Below are 19,337 nucleotides of genomic sequence, written 5' to 3' on the forward strand. Positions count from 1 at the left end.
TCATCTGACAAACTTTTGTCTCCTCGTCTATAAAAAGCTACCCACCTCCTCCTCCTCCTCCTGGTGTTCCTGCTCTCTGATTGGCTAACAGTCAGCAGTGATATACTGACTCTCCTCCCTTCCTTCCTCGGTCATCAGGTGCTTTTTCTTCTTCTTCTTCTGTGGTATTTTGTATCTGCTGCTGTCATACCTGTGTGCTGTCAGGTGTGTGTGATGGACAGGTGTTCTGATTTTTATGGATCATCATTCAGATGAGATCAGGTGACCAGTCAGGTGACTGTTGATGTCTTTAAGGGCATTAAATTAAAAAGAGGTTTTCAGTGTGACTGAGGAAGGCTCCTCCTCCTCTGTGACCTTTAGCTGCTGCCTGATGGATGAAGACCGTCACCTCCAGCTGTGTCTGTCAGACCCCACTGCAGGCGAAGCCTAAAGGTGCCTGAGGATGCTGAGTTAGCATTGCTTATTTTTTTTAACTGTAGCCATGGGAATGGCACCAACCTGCAGGTGTTTCTGACCTGGGATCAGAGGCTGAAAGGCTCTTCATACTAATCTTCTTTTAGAAGTGCCAACGTGTAGAGACAGGAAGTGACACGGTTCTGCTCTTTAATTACCTCATCATTAACAAGCTGTTCACCTGTCAAACTTTTCCCCTGGACTTTCACGTTCATCTGTAACTCCACCTACTCCAACTCCTCTGGGGAAAAACCAGGCAAGAGTCCCAGCTCTCCTCCAGGTGGACAGAACACCTGAGTGAGCTCCAGTGACCTGGAGGTTCACGATCGATCGACAGCTCTCTGTTCGCCGCAATAGACCAGCTTGGAGGAAAAAGTGATGGGATGAAGACAGGACAAAGACATGCTGAGGAAGGGAGCCAGAGATTAATAATAACTAATGATTAAATGCAGAGAGCTGTATAAAGCCATATAAATACTCAGCGCATCATGGGAATCCCCCAGCAGCCTATACCTATTGCAGCATAACTAAGGGAGAATTCAGGGTCACCTGATCCAGCCCGAACTATATGTTTTATCAAAAAGGAAAGTTTTAAGCCTAATCTTAAATGTAGAGATAGTGTCTGTCTCCTGAATCCAAACTGGAAGCTGGTTCCATAGAAGAGGGGGCTGAAAGTTGAAGGCTAAATTCTAGATTTAACAGGGAGCCAATGAAGGGAAGCCAATATAGGAGAAATATGCTCTCTCTTTCTAGTCCCTGTCAGTACTCTTGCTGCAGCATTTTGGATCAACTGAAAGCTTTTCAGGGAGTTTTAGGACATCCTGATAATAATGAATTGCAGTAGTCCAGCCTAGAAGTAATAAATGCATAAACCAGTTGAGACAGGATGTTTCTAATTTTAGAGATATTGCACAAATGGAAAAAAAAAAGCAGTCCTATATATTTGTTTAAATATATGCATTGAAGGACATATCCTGGTCAAAAACGACTCCAAGATTCTTCACAGTGTTACCGGAGGCCAAAGTAATGCCAACCAGAGTAAGAATCTGGTTAGATACCATATTTCTAAGATTTTTGGGGCCAAGTACAATAACGTCAGTTTTATGTGAATTAAGAAGCAGAAAATTAGAGGCTTCATGGACAGGGGCGGATTTAGAGAAATTTTCTTAGGGTGGCATGAGGGTGGCAAAGAAATCAAATGGGGTGGCAAAATCAAAGCCTTTTTTTTTTCAAACACATATGCAGGTGGTTACGTATGGTTAAAATCAAATGCAGTAAGTATACACGTTTTTCATATAAATATAGTCTATAACTTAATTATTGTCTGTAGCCCACATAATTACACACTTTAGTTACATAAAACATGTGAGTTTTGATGTTATGTGCTGTATAGCCTGTATAATAAATAAATATGTAGCCCAATAAGTATAAAATCCAGAAAGCTACACAACATGGGGCGGTTCATTTACAAACACAAGTCTAACTTAAGTTTCACACTGTTTTTTGTTAGAAAACAATCACATTGTTAGATGCTTAAATTACACAATGTCAGAAATCTGCACTGTCATGAAAATTTAAACCTAATTTTTCATGATTTGTTGGATTCACCCACTGAGGTCTGAAATACAAACGGCCATTTTTGACTCCTTTTGAGTTTACATTTGTATTTCACCCTCAGATTGTTTCATTTTATTTTTTTCCCCTTGCCTTGTTTGGTATCATTCTTTTTTTCAGCTCATCTGAATTTAGTTGTTTTTCACTGAAATACTGCATTAGTACTACTATTACTATTAATAGTACTATTACTGATCTAAAATCACACAAAAAACTTAAAATCCTAGTAGTATTTTTTACTGTAAAACAACCCCCCACCAGACATGTTGAGTAAATTTTTATAACTTGAAATGCAAATATAATATAATTGTACATTTTGTAAACATATACAACTATTTATCTAAAAATGCAGCCAATACACCTGCCGTTTTTTGGGTTTTTTTTTTTTTCATTTTCTACAACCATTTAAAAATATTACTAAAACCAAAGTGAGAGAACAATCAGGTGTTGCATTAAGATGCCCCACAAATGATGTGTGCCAGTAAAAAAAAAAGAGAGAGAGAGGGGGGAACCGCACAGGGATAAACCTGCAGGCCTGACAACAGGAGGTGTATCACTCCGCTGGTTTTCTACTTAGTGTTTACGTTCCAAATGTGCCTTTGTGACATTCATTAGTGCCCTCACTGACACACAAAACAAAACGACTACACAACAGAACAGCTACACAAGACAACACAACACACTAAGAATCCACTCCACACTAAACGTCACAAATCTCCCACATCTAAAAACTCTCCCCCTCTCTCTCTCTCTCTCTCACTCACTCGCTCTATCTCGCTGCCGTTACCGTCACTCCCAAAACGTTTCCCTCTTCCTAAACAACCAAATCCCATGTGTTGACTTTTTTTAAAAATTGGTCGACATGGTACGATAGGAAAGAGGTGGCTTTTTCTTCCTTTCTTTACTGTTTTCGTGCTGTCCTTAGAAAACGCTTAAAACACACACACACACACAAAAACGTGACGACAGTATTTAGAAAAAAGCGTGGCTTATATATATTATCACAATTCTGGATTTACTGGCCTGTAATTAAAATGTAAAAACTTTGAAGTCTGAACTTTCAATGTGGGCTGAAATAGAGAGTCAGCGTAGCTGCAGCTTTTTGCTATGTCAGCTTAGATCAGTCATGTGATTTGGAGGTGCAGCATGTCCGTGGACCACAGAGGGTTCATAACACTCACCTTCCTTCCATTTCCACAGTGTAACATCCAACCATCTGTGTAAAATCCGAAATTCCCATGGTGTTGTTCAAAATGTGCTCTGGCACAATCATAAACATGCTTGTTACTGAAAACAAGAAAAAAGCCGGTCCTGCTATGGGCTGAACCATTTGTTAATGGTGGAGGGGGGAACACTATGCAATATATTCCATTTTAGCATTTATATTCACTGTTGAGTGTAACTACGCTCAAACTGTTAATGCTATCTTATTGTAATAAACAACACTGTTATATGCAAAACTCGCGTGGCACTTGGGGTGGCAAGGGATCATTTTAGGGTGGCACTTGCCACCCCATGCCACCCTTCTAGATCCGCCCCTGTTCATGGATAGATAAAGTTGGGTGTCATCTGTATACCATGCCTTCTGACGGAACTGCCTAAGGGAAGCATGTATAATGTAAAAAGAATTGGTCATAATTGTGTTTACCTTATACATGTCGATCACATGTGGAAACAGACAAGTGAGAAGTTTGTGTGTGTGCTACAGCTGAATGTTTGTGCCTGATCTCCTGTGTGACCCAGGGCTCCGTGTTGGTTGGAGATGATGTTATTGTTCACTGTGCAGAGCTTCATGATGAGAGCGCTGTTCATGTTAATGAGCTGTCATTTATTAGCATCTGTGAGAGGAAGCAGAGTCCTTTTATCCTGCTCATGCTGCTGCTGCACAAATGTGTCATACATGACTGATCTGGAGAATCTAAACAACGCTGTAACTCATTTGTGGATGAATCTGTCGCAGCGGGTGTGTTCTGGTCCTGATTCAAACAGGCGAGTCTCTGATTGCAGACATGAAAACATGCTAATGAGGTGCACACGGCCCTACTCACGCATTTCATTTGTTTCCTAATGGAGCCCAGCAAGTGCTGCCACTGATCTGCATAAAACCTTTGAAACAGTCTTAGAACCTCAGTTACTCCATCAGCCCTCACTGTCAGTTCATAGCGATGAAGCTCTGCTGGTTGAGATGAATTACGTCATTAATCGTCTTTGGGTCACACCTTAAATTTATTTATGTATGGTTTCTACGTTAACTCTGTGATGTTGTTCATATCAAGATAGAGAAAATCTCTAAGGAGCCTTTCCAGCTTCACGTTGAATCTGTGGCGTAAAGAATTATAGCAACTCTGAAAGAAAAAGGAGCACCACTCCAAGGTGTACTTAATAAAGCGGCAGGTGGGTATATATACCTGTCTGATTAGCAGTGTCATGATGTACACCTGAGATGCAAAACTGAGTACCTGCTTCGACCTGTATTTGGGGCGATCGTGGCTCAAGAGTTGGGAGTTCGCCTTGTAATCAGAAGGTTGCTGGTTCGAGCCTGGGCTCTGACAGTCTTGATTGTTGTATCCTTGGGCAAGACACTTGACCCATTGCCTACTGGTGGTGGTCAGAGGGCCCAGTGGTGCCAGTATCTGGCAGCCTTGCCTCTGTCAGTGCATCCCAGGGTGGCTGTGGCTACAATGTAGCTGCCATCGTGTGTGTGAATGGGTGGGTGACTGGATGTGTAAAGTGCTTTGGGGTCCTTAGGGACTAGTAAAGCGCTATACAAATACAGGCCATGTACTTGCTCCACCATAAGTTTATATGCATTTATACACCTCTCTGCATTTAATCATTAGTTATTATTAATCTCTGGCTCTCTTCCACAGCGTGTCTATGTCCTGTCTTCTTCCCCTCACCTCCAACATGTTGCAGGAGATGGTCGCCCCTCCTGGTTTGCCTGGAGGTTTCTTCCGGTTAAAAGGGAGGGTTTTCTTCCCACTGTCACCAAGTGCTTGCTCAAAGAGGGAATTCTGATTGTTTCGGTTTCTCTGCATAATTCTGGGTCTTGACCTTCCAATGTAAAATGCTTTGAGGGGACTGTTGGTGTGATTTGGAAAATGAAAAAATAAAACTGAACTGAACTTGGTTCCACTGAAGTGCAATCTCAGTTCTGACAGTGTGTTACTCATAGTTTGAAGTAATCTGACTGAAAGCAGAGATGGATTCAGGACTGTGTGTGTGTCAGTCATATGTGTGAAACTATGAGAAAGGCTAATGTCTTGGTGAAAGCTGAGGATCCACTCGATGAAGAAGAGTGGTCTAAGCCCATCCTGCCTGTCTTTGCAGGACAATGAAAGCTGGTTCTTTCTCAGAGGAGGCTCTGAGGGTCTGCAGGTTTTCTCCAGGCTCTCCCTATGTGTGTGTGTGTGTGTGTGTGTGTGTGTGTGTGTGTGTGTGTGTGTGTGCTGAATCAGATCCAGGATCAGACCCGCTGGGTTTATTTATTTATTTATTTATTTGTTTGTTTGTTTGTGGGAGGTGTGAGGACAGGAACGAGTCACATGACGTTCCATTTATAGTGAGAACAAAGATTCAGAGAGAACAAGCCTGTCCTCTTCATCCTCTTCTTCCTCTGTAATCAGTTGCTGTTGATCGTGTCAGGATGAACTGATTGATTTGATATGAAAACAGCAGGTGCAGACATGTTTGTTTGTTATTGATCTCTTCTAATAAATGAGCTGTTAGCCTTGCTGACAGCGTCTGATCGATTCAGGTCCATCAGAACTCTGACTGATTCAGTCACAGCGTTTCATCCACTCACCCCTGACTCACGTTCGCCTGCACTGACTCATTTACACTTTTAAATCACTCTGTGTTTGGAGGTTCGAGGGCTTAGCCAATCATTTCACTGCTCACACAGTTTCACACGTCATTTACCCAGAATTCAGCAGCTGCTGTGACAGGACGCTTTGAACGGAGCTGACAGAGTTTAAGATTTCACTGATTCCCCTGATCAAAGGTTGCTGAAGCCAAGCCAGCTTCAGATATATTACACAGCAACAGTCACACACCTCAGAGATGACACCTGATAGGCTCACCTCTGTACACACAGCAGTGATCCTACAGAACTGCTAACACGGTCACTACTCATGAATGACAAAGCTCATATCTGACCTCTTGACTCCTGTAACGTGGCCGACTGTACCAGCAAACACTCCCATTAAACTACATTTATTCCACTCTCGGACTGGAAAGTCCTTCCTAATGAGTGATTTAAATACCAAAAATGATCCTGATTATGTTTCTAACTGAATCCCAGGTAAATTTCTCTCTGCTGCTGTCTGCTCGCCCTGTGTGGGTGAGATTTAAGCAGTCTTGTGTAGTAAGCCTGACCCCGACCCACATGAACGTTACTCAGACGTTTCCAGTCAGGTGCTGGAGTGAGTGATAATTAAAGTTTAATTAATCTCCACACACTCTGCTCATCTGGTTTTTAAAGCTTACTCTGCCTTCATCATCCTCATCATGATTGCACCAGCTGCTCCTCCTCCCGTACTTCTGATAGCTCCTTCAGACAATTGTCCAATCAGCAGTGACTCAGTCTTTCTGAGGAGCTGCAGCTGCACATGCTCACAGAATACAGGAAAACACATCTCTGTGTCAGCAAAATCAATACTGATTAATACTGATAATCTGATGGGCTGTGTGTGGTACAGTCCACAGTTCAGATTGTGACAGTAGAATCACAAAGTGGACTCTCACACTGATGTTTCTACTGTTCCTGTGCTGCCACCTCCAGGACAAACACGTTCTTACACCCAGAGGTGCCGCTATTGCTTAATTTTGAACCAGCTTTATTAACAAACCTCAGTCAAAACGGAAGAAACAAACCCTCTGATGAACTCCAGCAAGGAAACCGAAATAAAAAGAAAACATAATGAAATGTGAATAAATGAAATGAAAGATGTTCTTCTTTGTTTTTGTGCTTAGTCAACATAACACACACTCAGATATAACAGTCTGCACTTCAGACTGTATATCAAAGATGGTTAGTGTCTTGGAACCTGGACAGGAAGCTGAGATGTTCTTAGGGACACTCAGAGAAGTTTAACTGCCAGGATGAAAAATTCTTTTAAATCCCAAATTTGTGACAAGTCAGAAAACCTTAATGTGTTTTTATCATTGACCCGTGATACACGCAGCTTTTATATCACAGCCACGCATCACAGTGATTGTCCAGAAGGGCTTCAAGCTGCACTTTTAATAATCAATCATAGACTGTAAATAAAGATTGATGTAGGTAATATCCAGCACAGGCCAACTCCTATGCTATAGAAGTGTAGTTGACCTTTGACCTCTGACTTTTACCTGTAGTCAGTTTTGTACATGCAGGGAGAGTCAAACTTTATTTAATACTTTATTGGAAACAGATTTTCTTTACATGGACACATTTCAGACTGTCACATTTACAGGTAGGCATTTTGCACATGCTCAGTGTGACTCCGACCAGCTCCACAGAAACACCAACAAACTTTGTTAATTAATAGCTTTGTTTAATTTCTGTCTCTGATGTCAGAGACACAAACTGACACGTAAAAGGCGACAGGAAAACTTCAAGTGATCAGCGACAGGCCCCTTCAAAATAAAAGTATAAGATGTAAATACATACTGGGAGGAGCTGAAAGTCATCGAGTCTCTGTCAATCATGTGCTGGACCATGTGACCACAGTTGGACTCAAACAGGTGAGACTGAAGATGGTTCTCTTTGGTTTCCACCTGTGGTGGCGTGCAGCTCTGTCACTGGATGTTTGTTGGTAAGATGGATCTTGAGAATTGTAGTTAACTTCTTTGCATCCTCAGATGTGTGAAGGTTAGGTTTTCTTGTGTTTTTCTCTCAGACAGGTGAGTGTGAGGTGGAGCTGATGATGATGAAGATGATAAAGTAGTAACAGGTGCCTCCCTTCACTTTTTCCCAGGACCAAAGGGGTCTGCGGTGGCGTCGCCAGCCTTCTCCTCTCCACCCTGCAATCTGTCAACTAGGTTCGCTGTCCCACAGGTGGCCAGGACACACCCAGCACCTGTGGCCCCACGAATCCTAAGAAAGGCACAGGTAATTGATTAACTGATTGATTAATTATCTAGGAACACCTTTAATAATTATTGATACTTATTTAGACTCTTTCTTTTTGATTGATCTTTCTGAGTTGTACTTCAGTGACTTCTTCCAAATAATCAGCGTGTCTTTCAGATCCCACACTGCCTGTCTCTCTGTCTGTTTTTCTTTCTGTTTGTTTGCCTGTTTGTCTTTCCGTATGTTTGTTTATCTGTTCACCTGTCTGTCTTTTTCTTTTGTCTGTTTGGTTTTCTGTTTTAGTGTTTGGCTGTCTGTCTGTGTTTGCATTCTGTCCATCTGCCTGTCTTTCTGCTTGTCTGCTTGTTGCTCTGTCTGTTTTGTCATCTATTTTTTGTCTGTCTGCTTGGTAGCTTGTCTGTCTGTCTGCCTGTCTTCTGTTTGTCTATCTGTATGTTTGTTTATCTGTCTGCCTGCCTGTCTGTCTTTTTCTCTTGTCTGTTTTGTAATCTGCCTGCCTGCCTGTTTGTTTGTCTTTTTCAGTTGGCTGCTTAATTTTCTGTTTAGGTGTTTGGTTGTCTGTTTGTCTTCTTTTTGTCCATTTGTCTGTCTGTCTGTCTGTTTGTCTTTTGGTCTGTCAATGTGTCTGTTTGTTTGTTTGTTTTTCTGTTTGTCTGTCTGCCTCCCTGTTGTGACTTTGTGTCTGACTCTCAGGTAATTTTTGAAAACAAAAAACATCAGCAGGCTCTCTCCCTACTTCTGATGGTGTTTTCTCGGCCAATCAGACCATGTGGTGACAGATACATACACTGATTCTGGCTTCCTGAAACACAGACAGAGAGCACCTGTTCAGACCTGAGTGGGCTGCAGGTGAGTGAGTGTGTCAGAGTCTTACAGGTGATCCAGAGGAAGAATCAGTCTTGAATACAAGCAGAGGCCCTCTGAACTGGATTCACACCTAATACTTGATTTAGGTGCAACCTGAGGTTACTCACAAAAACGTGGGGGTGCTGTTCCCCATGGCATGCTCCGTGCTGTTCCCCATGTGGGTTCCCATGTTTTTTACTGTGTTGTTCCGCACAGCAATCTCAGTGAACCCCTCTGCACTGCTGTGAAAAATAAAACTTTAAACAATCTGATCCTCATTAAAGTTTTCACACAGAGTTGAAACAGCTTCACAGGTGTGACTTTTTTTTAGCCTCGAGTCTGAAACAGGAAATAGACTGGCTACATCAGGGGTGTCAAACTCAAATACACAGTGGGCCAAAATTCAAATCTGGAACAAAGTCGCGGGCTAACGTTAATATTTATTGAAAAAAAAATCTTCCTCCAGATATGAGAATGAATCTTTTCTTATGGACTCAAACAAGTTTTGCTGAAAAACTGAATATGGAACAAGCAAAGCTTAATACTAAACAATATATATATTAGCTGTTTAATACCAGTAGGCCAGCTCTAATAGTAATTTGGTATGGCTTCGCGGGCCAAATGTAATTAGGCTCCGGGCCAAATTTGGCCCGCGGGCCAGAGTTTGACACCTATGGGCTACATCATCTTCAACACAAATCCTCTCTTACTGAGGAGGTGATAAACAAGTGGATGTTCCACTGACCGCTCACAGCGATCATTGTAACACAATTAAATATAAGTAAACATTTAGAAACATCGTGTGACAACTCAGTCGTTCAACAGGACGTCCGCTTTATTCCCACTTAATTCCAGTGTATTTGTGGATTATTCTCTGAGACCCTTGATGCTCCGGTGCGAATTGATATTTTTATCACATGAACACTAATAACACACATAACACATGAAACTAATGACTAGTTAACATATTGATCATCACAAGTTTAAATGGTTACTCAGAAAGTAACTCAGTAGGTTCACTCAAACTATAGTTACTTTTCCCAAAAAGTTGATTCTGTTCATCTCAATGTATGTTCGTGTTGGTTCTCAGTCTTCCAGGTCATGGTAACCTAAGAAGCTTGGAAAGAAAAGAACTGGACTTCTTTAAGCTTCACCTCTCATCCGAAAAGCTTCTTCAGTTCTAAGACCAAATAGTGGAAAGTCCCAGGTATTTAAGCCCTGATAAAGACCCACACCTTTGTGATGAGGCAAGGTCTCAATATAATAGTAATAGTTGGTCAATGACCCTCTTAAGGGACAACCCCCGATGGAGCTTAAATACCTGGACTCACCACCATTTCGTGTTTCCAGGCTCCTTTCAGTGATTCATTGGGATGTAGTGTTTTCAGTGGAAGAAACATTTCGTCACTTAAAGTTTGGCTCTCATCATCCACTGGGTGTCATCAGGACACTACAACATAGAGCAAACACCATCCCACAGACACAGTGGCCAGCATCTAAAGAAAACTCCAGGCGATCCAGGAGAGAAGACGCAAAACTGCTGCCTAAGCAAAAACCCTAGTAATCTCTTTTGTGTCAGGAGTAGCGGAACAGCTGAGACACATTTTCTCCAACCACCATGTCTGTGTGGCTTTCAAACCCAAAACCCGCTGCGCAAAAAAATGGTTCCGCAAGGATCCGGTCCCCCAACACAAACAGTGTAACATAGTGTACACTCTTGAGTGCGCACAAGCCATTTACGTGAAAAGGGAAAGACCATCTCTGTATCGAGGAGGGGGCCTAAACGTACATCTTTCACAATCTTACAATGTTGTAATTGCAGCCATTCCCCACCTCTTTGTGAATGGCACTCATGGCCATTAACCAATAATCAAGAAACTGGCGTCACAGCTCATTGTTCGTCTGTGGTGCTGGTTTCAGTCATTAAGGCAAATGTACTGTTTATAAGGTTAGAAATCTGCAGTCAGCTGAGACTGAAAAGGACACTTGGGTGAGTGATGAAGTGTTTCTCCCACTAAAAAGGCTACGTCCAAATAAACAGAATCAACTTTTCCTTACTAGGATGATTGAGCATGCATCAAGACAGTTACTTTTGTATCTGTCAGAGTTTCACACCTGAAGATCAGTCAAAAAGATTTAATGAACTGATGATCAGTGAGCTGAATGATTGGAAATTATTAGTAAACATGTTGATTCATCATTGATCATTTAACAATCAATCAGCAGGTCGATTGGTACACATTTACTCCACCAAGTAATCTGATTTCTTTACAACAAACATGTGAAATGAGTAAAGAGAAGAAGAAGACTGGGAGTTTATCTGGATGTAGTTTAGCAAGATGACATGTTCATACCTGATGTTACTTCAAAGTTCTAACAAGCTGGTGCAGGAATACCCAGAGTTTCTGTCAGACTCACCTGGTGTTGTTGTGATCGGCCAGATGAGGATTTGACATGTTCACATTTTCACGTCTGTGGAAAGAACAGAAAACATCTCTGTAATCAGCACACACAAACAGGAAGTCCAGCTGACACCTGTACCTTACCTGAGACGTCCACATGGAGAAGGAAGAGGTGTCACCAAAACAAAGACCACCATCATCATTATCATCACCATCATCCTCTGGAGTGGAGCAGAGAGAGTCGTCATCCTCATCAGAGAGAGTGACATTGAAGGCATCATGCTGCCTTTTAAACCTGCTCTTTGTTTACACAGAAACATGTCAGTGTCGCCTGAAGGTCGGCTGAAGGCCAGCTGAAGGCCGACGGGAGTGATGAGTCGTTTCACTATTTACAGTGGGTTTTATCAGCAGCTCGACCTCGGCGCTGTTTGTTCTTCACGGGGAAGAGATCATTGGTTCACACGCAGTGATCTCACTGCGATGTCATCAGTTCTCAGTGTCTGTGGGAAACATCATTAAACATTTGAGTCACCTGCAGGTGCGAACTCAGGTGTTTTTATGTTAACCGCTAGCTTCCTGTGAAGTCACTGTGAGGTAAGAGATATTCCTGTGTGTGTGATAAGGCTCCGCCTCCTCACAAGTCACCTGCAGTAATTCCTGCTGTGAGAACAGGTTCATCAGCTATTTGATGAACACCTCTGTCCCACTAAGTCACATGCTGACTTCCTGTCATACTGTGCAAGTCAACCTGCTAAAATGTTTCAACTAGTAAAGGGTCTTAATGGATGCTCAGTCATCCTGGTAAGTAAATCCCAAAAGGTTTGTTCTGTTCATCTGAACGTTTTCAGTGGGAGAAACATTTCGTCACTCATCCAAGTGATTTCTTCAGTCTCAGCTGACTGCACGTTTCCCCAACATTATAAAAAGTACATTTGCACAATGACTGAAACCAGCCCACTGAAAGAACAATGGGCTGTGAGGCCAGTTTCTTGATCATCAATATGCAAATTGTCATGATCATTGATCAAAGACCACTGATCAATTGCAATGAGTACTATTCACAGAGAGTTGGGGAATGGCTGCAATCACAACATCATAAGATGGTGAAAGATGTACCCTTAGGCCCCCTCCTCGATTCAGAGATGGTCTTTCCCTTTTCATGTAAATGGCCTCCTTGACTCTCCAGTCAAACCAGCGTTCCTCCCTGTCCAGGATGTTACGTCCTCATCATTGAAAGAGTGTCCACTGGCCTGTAGGTGTAAAAAGACTGCGGAGTCTTGGCCTGACAAGTTAGCTCTTTTTTTTGTTGTTGTGCCATCCGCCTCACCAGAGGTTGTTTGGCTTCACCAATGAATAAATCATGGCAATCAAGCTGGCACTTAACAGCGTACACTATATTACTCTGTTTGTGTCGGGGGACCTGATCCTTGAGGTGGACCAATTTTTGGCGTATTGTGTTTTGGGGTTTAAAAGCCACAGAGCCTGAGGTAGTAAAGGGTTAAAATACTCCATGGCACACAGACCTCGCTGTGTTTGTGTTTCCTGTTTTATATTCAGATCACAGTGCTGAACTTTGGGAAAACATCTGCAAGGGAAGGTCATGTTCCAGCCCCCAAGGAGATGTTTGTTTGGTCACCCCGTCACCCTGTGACAGGAAGCAGTTTATGTCGAACGTGAGTGCAATGTTATCAATAAGTAAATGGACTGATGCTTATATAGTGCTTTTCTACTCTCCCAGAGTACTCAAAGCCCTCTATACAACATACCACATTCACCCAAGAACCTTTTTTTCTAAGCTTTTAGTGCTTCCTAGCTATCATACACTGATGGATGCATCAGAGAGCAGCTTGAGGTTAGTATCTTGCCCAAGGATACCTGGCATCCAGACTGGAGGAGCCAGGGATCGAACCACTAATCTTCCAATCAGTAGATGACCCAGTGTTGCCAACTCCTCAGTAAGGAAAATCGCTATTGGTTGTCCTAAAAGTCGCTAGAAGTCGCTAAATGACGTCATCGCCTAATTTGCAGAATTGGTCATGCTAATCTAATTGTAACCTATGTTGTTGGAGAGAGAAATAACATCGTGGAAGAGACAAAGTGAGTAAAAAACGTCCTAAATGCATTTAGAGTTTATTTAGAACTACAAATTAAATTTCTTTCTCAACAAGCAGTGGGTCCTGTAACGCAGTTAGTTCTTCTTTTACTCTTATGCTGTTTTGTGGATCACAAGGTTTAAAACTACTTATAAACACACACACAAAGTAACTCCACCAGAGCGCCTATTTCGGGTCACTTTTGCCGGTCCAAGCCCGGGTAAAGGAGCAGGGTTGGAATTGTGACATTAAAAAAAACAATAATTGCTAAAAGAAATTTAATTTGTAGTTCTAAATAAACTCTAAATGCATTTGGGACGTTTTTTACTCACTTTGTCTCTTCCACGATGTTATTTCTCTCTCCAACAACATAGGTTACAATTAGATTAGCATGACCAATTATGCAAATTAGGCGATGACGTCATTTAGCGACTTCTAGCGACTTTTAGGACAACCAATAGCGATTTTCCTTACTGAGGAGTTGGCAACACTGAGCAGACAGAGGAGAACTGAAGTTCGACCAGGTACCAAAGCAAATCATCCGTACTGTACAAATAATGTAAATATGATGGTGCATCACGAAAGATTGATGTCAAACTGATCACTTGACCCATATTAGTTACTTGCTCTTCGAGTGAATCAACAAATGGCGAAATGAAAAGCCGAACAACAACAATGCTGTTTCTTTAGAGAGTCTTAGCTTACGTGTGTGTTTATTTCATATTTTCAGTTGTTTCCCTCCACGGCTAAATAAATCGGTTTCAGTAATGCACTGATATACAAGAATGGACATAAGGGGCTTCTTTCAAAGAAAAAACTCTGGTGGTATTTTATATATTATGCTTTGTATGTTGTTCAGTATATTTCTATGCAAAACAAGAGGAATTTCAATACACAGCAGTATATTCACAGTTGAAACCAGATATTTACATACACTTTATGGAAAACACAAGAACATTTTTTTACTGTACAACATCAATTTAGAGTAAACTTGTTTTGGTTAAATAAATATTGAAATATATTTTGAATTAGTTAAATGTCAGAATAAAGAGAGAGAGATCTGTCTATTTATTATCACTTTCATCAAATTTAGGAGCACATGTACACTAAGTTTATTGTTAATTAATAAAAAAAACTCCAGAGGATTCCATTGTGAGCTGAAGAAGCTTCTGATAGGTTAGTAGAGTCCATGTGAGTAAATTGGTGGCACAGCTGTGGACGCATATAAGGCAAAACACAGAGCCTGTTTCTTTGACATGGGAAAATCAAGAGATATCAACCAAAACACCTGGAAAAGAATTGTGGAGCTCCATAAGTGTGGCTCAGTTTTGCATACAATTTGGTGCCATTTACAATTAAGAAATACAGATAGTTTCTCTCTTTACTCTTAAAGTTAACAAATGTGTTTTTTATATTTATCAATCTAAAAAATAAACATTTAGTCTGATTTGATGTTACAATTAAAAAAGTGTTTTTATCTGAAGAGTATGTAAATATGTGGTTTCAACTGTATATTTGATGATTGTCAGCACAAAGAGGGAGAGAGAGGAACAGAGAGGGAGAGAGAGGAGAATGGGGACAGAACAGAGATGAACAAGAGCAGGTGAGACACACATGTTAGTCAAATGGTTGTTTACCAAAAGTATCACCGTATCATAGGTACTCATGTATCTCGTACCTAGTGTTTCTTTTTAGGTTTGTTATTTTTCAAATTCTACATTTATTAAGTTATGCAGGCTTGTTTGCACAACAAGGCTAAATAATTATATAAACTTTTCTCAATCTAAATAGTGGACTTTGGTAGAATTACAAAATAAGTGTAGTGCAGGTCTATGATGATTTTTAGTGCTACTATAGTTCTGATTGTGGTTATGTCTTGGTTAAATCCCAAGTAGTCCTGATTTTGAACTGTCGTAGTCCTGTTTTAATTCTGGATCAGTTCTGGGTCTGGTTGAATTGGGGTTTAGTCCACGTGTCTTGATACAGCCCTGACCTTGTTCTGCCTTGCTGCTTAATTAAAAACCTAGCTTAAGGTGTCCTGCATATGTGATATATTTTTTTTTCCTATATGAAGTCATTCTTTTTTGAACAAAACTCAAAACAGAGCCTATTAATCTTTCAGTCATTTCTACCCCCCCAAAAAATAAATAAAAAAATCCCACATGCATACTACCCTTTTGGGCTAAGCCCCGGGTGTTTCAAATGCCTGGCTCCGCCTCTGCCCCATCCCATAAGCGTGCAGACTTTCAGGTTAATGTGGACTCGCTCTGAGGCTGACGATACAAAGACACTGAAGCACACGGAGAGTTCACAGACACGTGTGTGATCGATCAGCAGGACTTCAGGTTTATGATTTATTGATTGTTAAAGTCTGATGTGATGAACACAGAGCAGCTTCACTCTGATAAAAATATAGTTTTCAGGATTTTAGCTCTAGCGCATCAAAAGCAACAAAAACACAGTTTCAAAGTGATGACGATATCCCATTGTCCTTACCCTCACCTGTGGTCATTAGTTCTGGGGAGTAGCCAAAAGAATAAGGTTGCAGGTACAGGCAGCAGCAATGAGCTTCCTCTGAAGGGTGGCCGTGCTGTTCCTAGAGAAAGGGTGAGGATTTCAGTCATTTGAGAGGGGCTTAGAGTACTGCCGCTACTTCTCCACATTGAAAGGAGGTAGCTGAGGTCCTTCGATATCTGACCATGGCACCTCCTGCATTTGGATGAGGTCCCAAGGCAGACCCAGGACAGGCTGGAAAGTGTGTTAAATCTACTGAACAATACTTTTCACCTATTTTCATTTACAACATTTTTTTCTGACAGAAATGAGATAACTAAATAAAAAGTAATGCACAAGGACAAAAACTGTGACAAAATGTATCAACAATACGAGATCCAATCAGACGTTTTAGGTTGTTAAGAATCTCGCAACCAGTTTGGAAGTGATCCAGTCAGATGTAACTTCCTTGTACAGTAAGGTTAGATGAACACATCTGATCTGAAATGGTGCCGCTAGCTCGCCGTTTGTCATGAAAACACCTAGGAGGAACAGAAGAGCAGACATGGTGCTTTGTGAGAACTTATTGAATCAGCTCTGCTGTAACGTTGGGATATTTACTCAACTAGAGAAATTAAGATGAATAATCACAACTGGTTGGGAAATGCCTCACTTGCCTCCGGATTAGCTGGTGGAAGAGGTTGGCAGAAAATGAACTATCATAAACAGCATCAAACATCTGGCTTACTCACACCTGTCTGCTGATTAGCTCATTTCTCCTCCTCCATTGTGAGGCTCAGGTGGATAACAGGGAGCTTTATTATGAAAATCCCATCAAAGACTTCCTGTTAGCTTCATTAAGCTCAGACCAAGCAAACTTTATCCTCAAGTTCTTGAATGACCTCTGGCCTTTGTGTAAGTTATTTGGGAATTTCTCAGGTCGTGACCCCTGCTGCAGCTCACAGATGTTCTGAGTTGTGGGTTCATGGATCCTGGTGTTTAGGCCAGGGTGTCTTGAAAGTTACTGAAGGACCTCCACACAGACACCAGGAGGACAAAAATACACAGAATTCCGGATGGCGCTGTGAGGAGTTTGTCTGCTGCTGACTGACACTGCCCATTTCTGCTGGTGTTTAAACCTTAAAGCTCATCACACCTGAGGCTGGAAACAAGGAGTAGACGTGTGTGCATCCATCAAATTAAACAAAAAATAACTTTAAACAACAAGTTTATTTATTCATTTATTCGCACATCTGTTCACGTTTATAAGTTAACACATCTGGAACAAACACCTAGGAGGAGGGGCAGGTCACATGACTCAATCAGGTTTGGTCTAAAAACGATCACATGGGCATACATCCCTTCCTGGAAATAAAAGTAAACATCACAGCACAAACACATCAGGACAAATCTGTGAACCGCATCAGCGCAACTCGCTGTCTATCGGAAGTCTTCGGCAGAGAACATGCCCTTGGCACGGCGCAGGATGGAGTCCTTGGACGCATCGTACGGGTGCTCTTTGGACGGGATCTCCAGCACGGCCGGGATCGACTGCATGTGGGCATCAATGGCGTGCCGGATCATCTCAGCGATGAACTGATTTATCAGGATGATACCAATGTCGTTACGTGCCAGGAAGCTCCTGCAGAGGAGAAGAAAAAGAATAGCCCCGTCAGGCTGCCACGCCAAAGTCCAGTCACAATTTAACATCCTCAGAACCCGAGAAGAACCAGCGGAGGTGTAACAGGAAGTAAATGAAGGCGTGGTGTTTCTGAGAGTCTCGGAGGACTAACATTTCTCTCTGGTCTGTTTGTTACTGCTGAGCTTAACACAGGAAGTCAGACAATTCAAATTATTGTCAATTTAACATCATCCGTCTCTAACGGTGGGTTACAGAGGTTTAGATGTAAAGGATATTCGCAGATGAGCAGATGAGTTTGTAGAGAACACAGGAATTCCTAATCTGAAACATCTCTGTAAGAGCTGGTCTGTTTTAAGATATCAAAAACATTTCCAAACTCAACAGTGATCATTGAAATCAGCTGATTTTTGAATGGAGTCTGGTGTGTGTCACACAGCACATGAGGCCATCAAGGAAAATTTCAGGAATACAACCCCAAAGCACCAGACCAACTTCTCTGAAACTAACTGATAAATGCAAGTCAACAATTAAACAAAAGGAAAAAATGTGTGAAGCAATCATAAAAGATTATATATTATAAAATATCATAATTAATATAAAGTATTTAAATTTTTGCTGATATTAAATCCTTCATTGAAAATGCTGATTTCATACAGATTTAATAAAAAGCTCTGGTTCTTCAATAGAGTCCGGTGTGAGAGCTAACATGCTACATTTACAAAGATCGCGATTATTTATGTGCAGTTTTAATGAAGTCAGAAAGACTGAATAACTATTAAAATACAATGATTTCTGAAATCAGGTTCAGGAATCCACAGAAACAGACTGAAGTCTTTTCTAATTTTACGGCATTTAACAGGTTAAGTTCATTTCATGGAGATTAGCTGAGAGCTGGATTAATATATTGATCGGCTGATCAATCCATTACACTCTATCCGAGATCATCTAAGGGCTGAAAACTCAGGATGCTGGATGTAGTTACAGACTGGGCCCAAATACACCAGAATCCATTCTTATTTTCATCAAAAAAAAGCAGCCGGCCTCCTGTCCTACAACCAGTGTTTTTGAAGTCACCGAGGGGTTAATACGGTTCCAGGCTGGTGCCGTCCGAATTATAATAAAACCGATCTGACTTTTGACCCACGAGGACCACCGAGACCTTCGGTCAGGTGACACTGACAGAAACACGTGAAAGGAGCGTTAAATCGGCTGATTTTTTAACACATTTTTGTGTGTGTGTGTGTGTGTGTGTGTGTGTGTGTGTGTGTGTGGAGTCCATCTTACTTGAAAGTCTCCTCGATCTCGGTGATGCTTGTGTCCTTCTCCACCACCAGGAAGTTCGGTTTCCGGTTCTTGTTCAGTTCTCCGATCCCGCCGAGCAAGAAGCCCGTGCACGTGTCCTCGTCTCCGATCACGGCGATCAGTTTCCCGCGGCCGGCCATCACGGAGATGCAGGTGAGATTCCCGGAGAGAAACACTCAGCTTCACGGGACACGTCATGTGAGGGATCAGCTGACCTGCACTTCCGCTTCAATATGGCGCCCCCTATAGAAATTAAAAAAAATATGAACATCACTCGTTTATTTATGTGTTTTATTTTATTTTCATCTTTATCGGGCAACAATGAGGTCATATTTAGACAGCAACGTCCTCGACATTAATCCAAACATTCCTAAAATGTCACAAACGTTTATTCTTATTTATTTGATAATCGGGAC

General features: G+C 41.6%; 2 protein-coding genes across 3 annotated transcripts; both read right to left on the minus strand.

Annotated features, from left to right (window-relative positions):
- Nucleotides 1-7,479: 7,479 nt before the first annotated feature.
- LOC146555284 (uncharacterized) lies at nucleotides 7,480-11,672 on the minus strand. 2 transcript variants are annotated; one of them, XM_085251385.1, is made up of 4 exons: nucleotides 11,536-11,672; nucleotides 11,408-11,461; nucleotides 9,118-9,231; nucleotides 7,480-8,146 (listed from the first exon to the last, which is right to left on the minus strand). In XM_085251385.1, the coding sequence occupies exons 1-4, from the start codon at nucleotides 11,670-11,672 to the stop codon at nucleotides 8,014-8,016; spliced, it is 438 nt and encodes a 145-aa protein (XP_085107511.1). In that variant the 3' UTR covers nucleotides 7,480-8,013. The 2 variants fall into 2 exon arrangements, with proteins under 2 accessions (XP_085107511.1, XP_085107512.1); XM_085251386.1 differs by having other exon boundaries at nucleotides 9,118-9,228; nucleotides 11,536-11,638.
- Nucleotides 11,673-17,205: 5,533 nt separating this feature from the next.
- On the minus strand, nucleotides 17,206-19,135 carry atp6v1f (ATPase H+ transporting V1 subunit F). Its single transcript, XM_085251391.1, has 2 exons — nucleotides 18,904-19,135; nucleotides 17,206-17,619 (listed from the first exon to the last, which is right to left on the minus strand). The coding sequence occupies exons 1-2, from the start codon at nucleotides 19,059-19,061 to the stop codon at nucleotides 17,418-17,420; spliced, it is 360 nt and encodes a 119-aa protein (XP_085107517.1). The 5' UTR covers nucleotides 19,062-19,135; the 3' UTR covers nucleotides 17,206-17,417.
- Between the last annotated feature and the right edge of the window lie 202 nt (nucleotides 19,136-19,337).

The sequence above is a fragment of the Mchenga conophoros genome, linkage group LG17 (assembly GCF_057382185.1).
Source record: "Mchenga conophoros isolate Kocher_MC1m ecotype Shallow Benthic linkage group LG17, M_conophoros_male_GT1.1, whole genome shotgun sequence".
In the NCBI taxonomy this organism is placed as follows: domain Eukaryota; kingdom Metazoa; phylum Chordata; class Actinopteri; order Cichliformes; family Cichlidae; genus Mchenga; species Mchenga conophoros.